At 38.2% G+C, this 578-nt stretch overlaps 1 protein-coding gene across 1 annotated transcript in view; it reads right to left on the bottom strand.

Annotated features, from left to right (window-relative positions):
- The window catches only part of LOC107566889 (CWF19-like protein 2), a 21,147-nt gene extending 20,624 nt beyond the window's left edge, over nucleotides 1-523 (bottom strand). Inside the window, exons 1-2 of the mRNA XM_016252451.1 lie at nucleotides 506-523; nucleotides 350-469 (exon numbers count right to left, since the gene is read on the bottom strand). Of these exons, the coding sequence (XP_016107937.1) occupies nucleotides 350-469; nucleotides 506-523 (138 nt within the window). The remainder of the gene's footprint in view (nucleotides 1-349; nucleotides 470-505) is intronic.
- Between the last annotated feature and the right edge of the window lie 55 nt (nucleotides 524-578).

Here is a 578-nt window from a genome sequence, read left to right as displayed (position 1 = left end):
AGTTTCACAAACCGTTTGCGTGTTTATTTTAATGCTATACCAGCATTCAAGGCTATTTTCAAGATGAAAAACAAGTTTAAACATAAAAAAATATGTCCAGTCAGTTAAAACCAAAACTTTTCACAGCTGACTGCTTTTGTTATTGGGAAAAAATATGAAAAATCTTCATATGTGATGGATTTTTAATTGATATTTTTGAAAGCAGCATGCTCATTAGGAATTTTTTTTTGCAAGAATTTTTTAAGATGCAGGGCTGTGTTATTCAACTGGAAAGAACATCTTTTAATTTCAGAGATTAGACTGACGTCTGCATGTACCTTCATGTTGTTTGGAGACAAACGTCGCTCACCTCTTCGATAGACTGCACTTTCTGCCTCTCCGCCTCTTTCTCTGCTTCTTTCTGCGCTCGTCTCTCCGCCACGGAGGTCGTCTTCATCGCCAGGAAGTCAAAGGTCATCCATTCGTCTCTCTAGGAAAGGTCAAACAGACAGAGGCTATAAAAAACGAGACTATTCTTGATCATAGTCGGCGTTTCGGAAAATCTGGTCACAAATGAGAGGCGTCACTGGTAAAAAAAA

This window comes from Sinocyclocheilus grahami, unplaced genomic scaffold (assembly GCF_001515645.1).
Source record: "Sinocyclocheilus grahami isolate Dianchi unplaced genomic scaffold, SAMN03320097.WGS_v1.1 scaffold1110.1, whole genome shotgun sequence".
In the NCBI taxonomy this organism is placed as follows: domain Eukaryota; kingdom Metazoa; phylum Chordata; class Actinopteri; order Cypriniformes; family Cyprinidae; genus Sinocyclocheilus; species Sinocyclocheilus grahami.
Note: the sequence above shows the minus strand (reverse complement) of the source record. Positions and strands in the feature narration are given on the sequence as shown.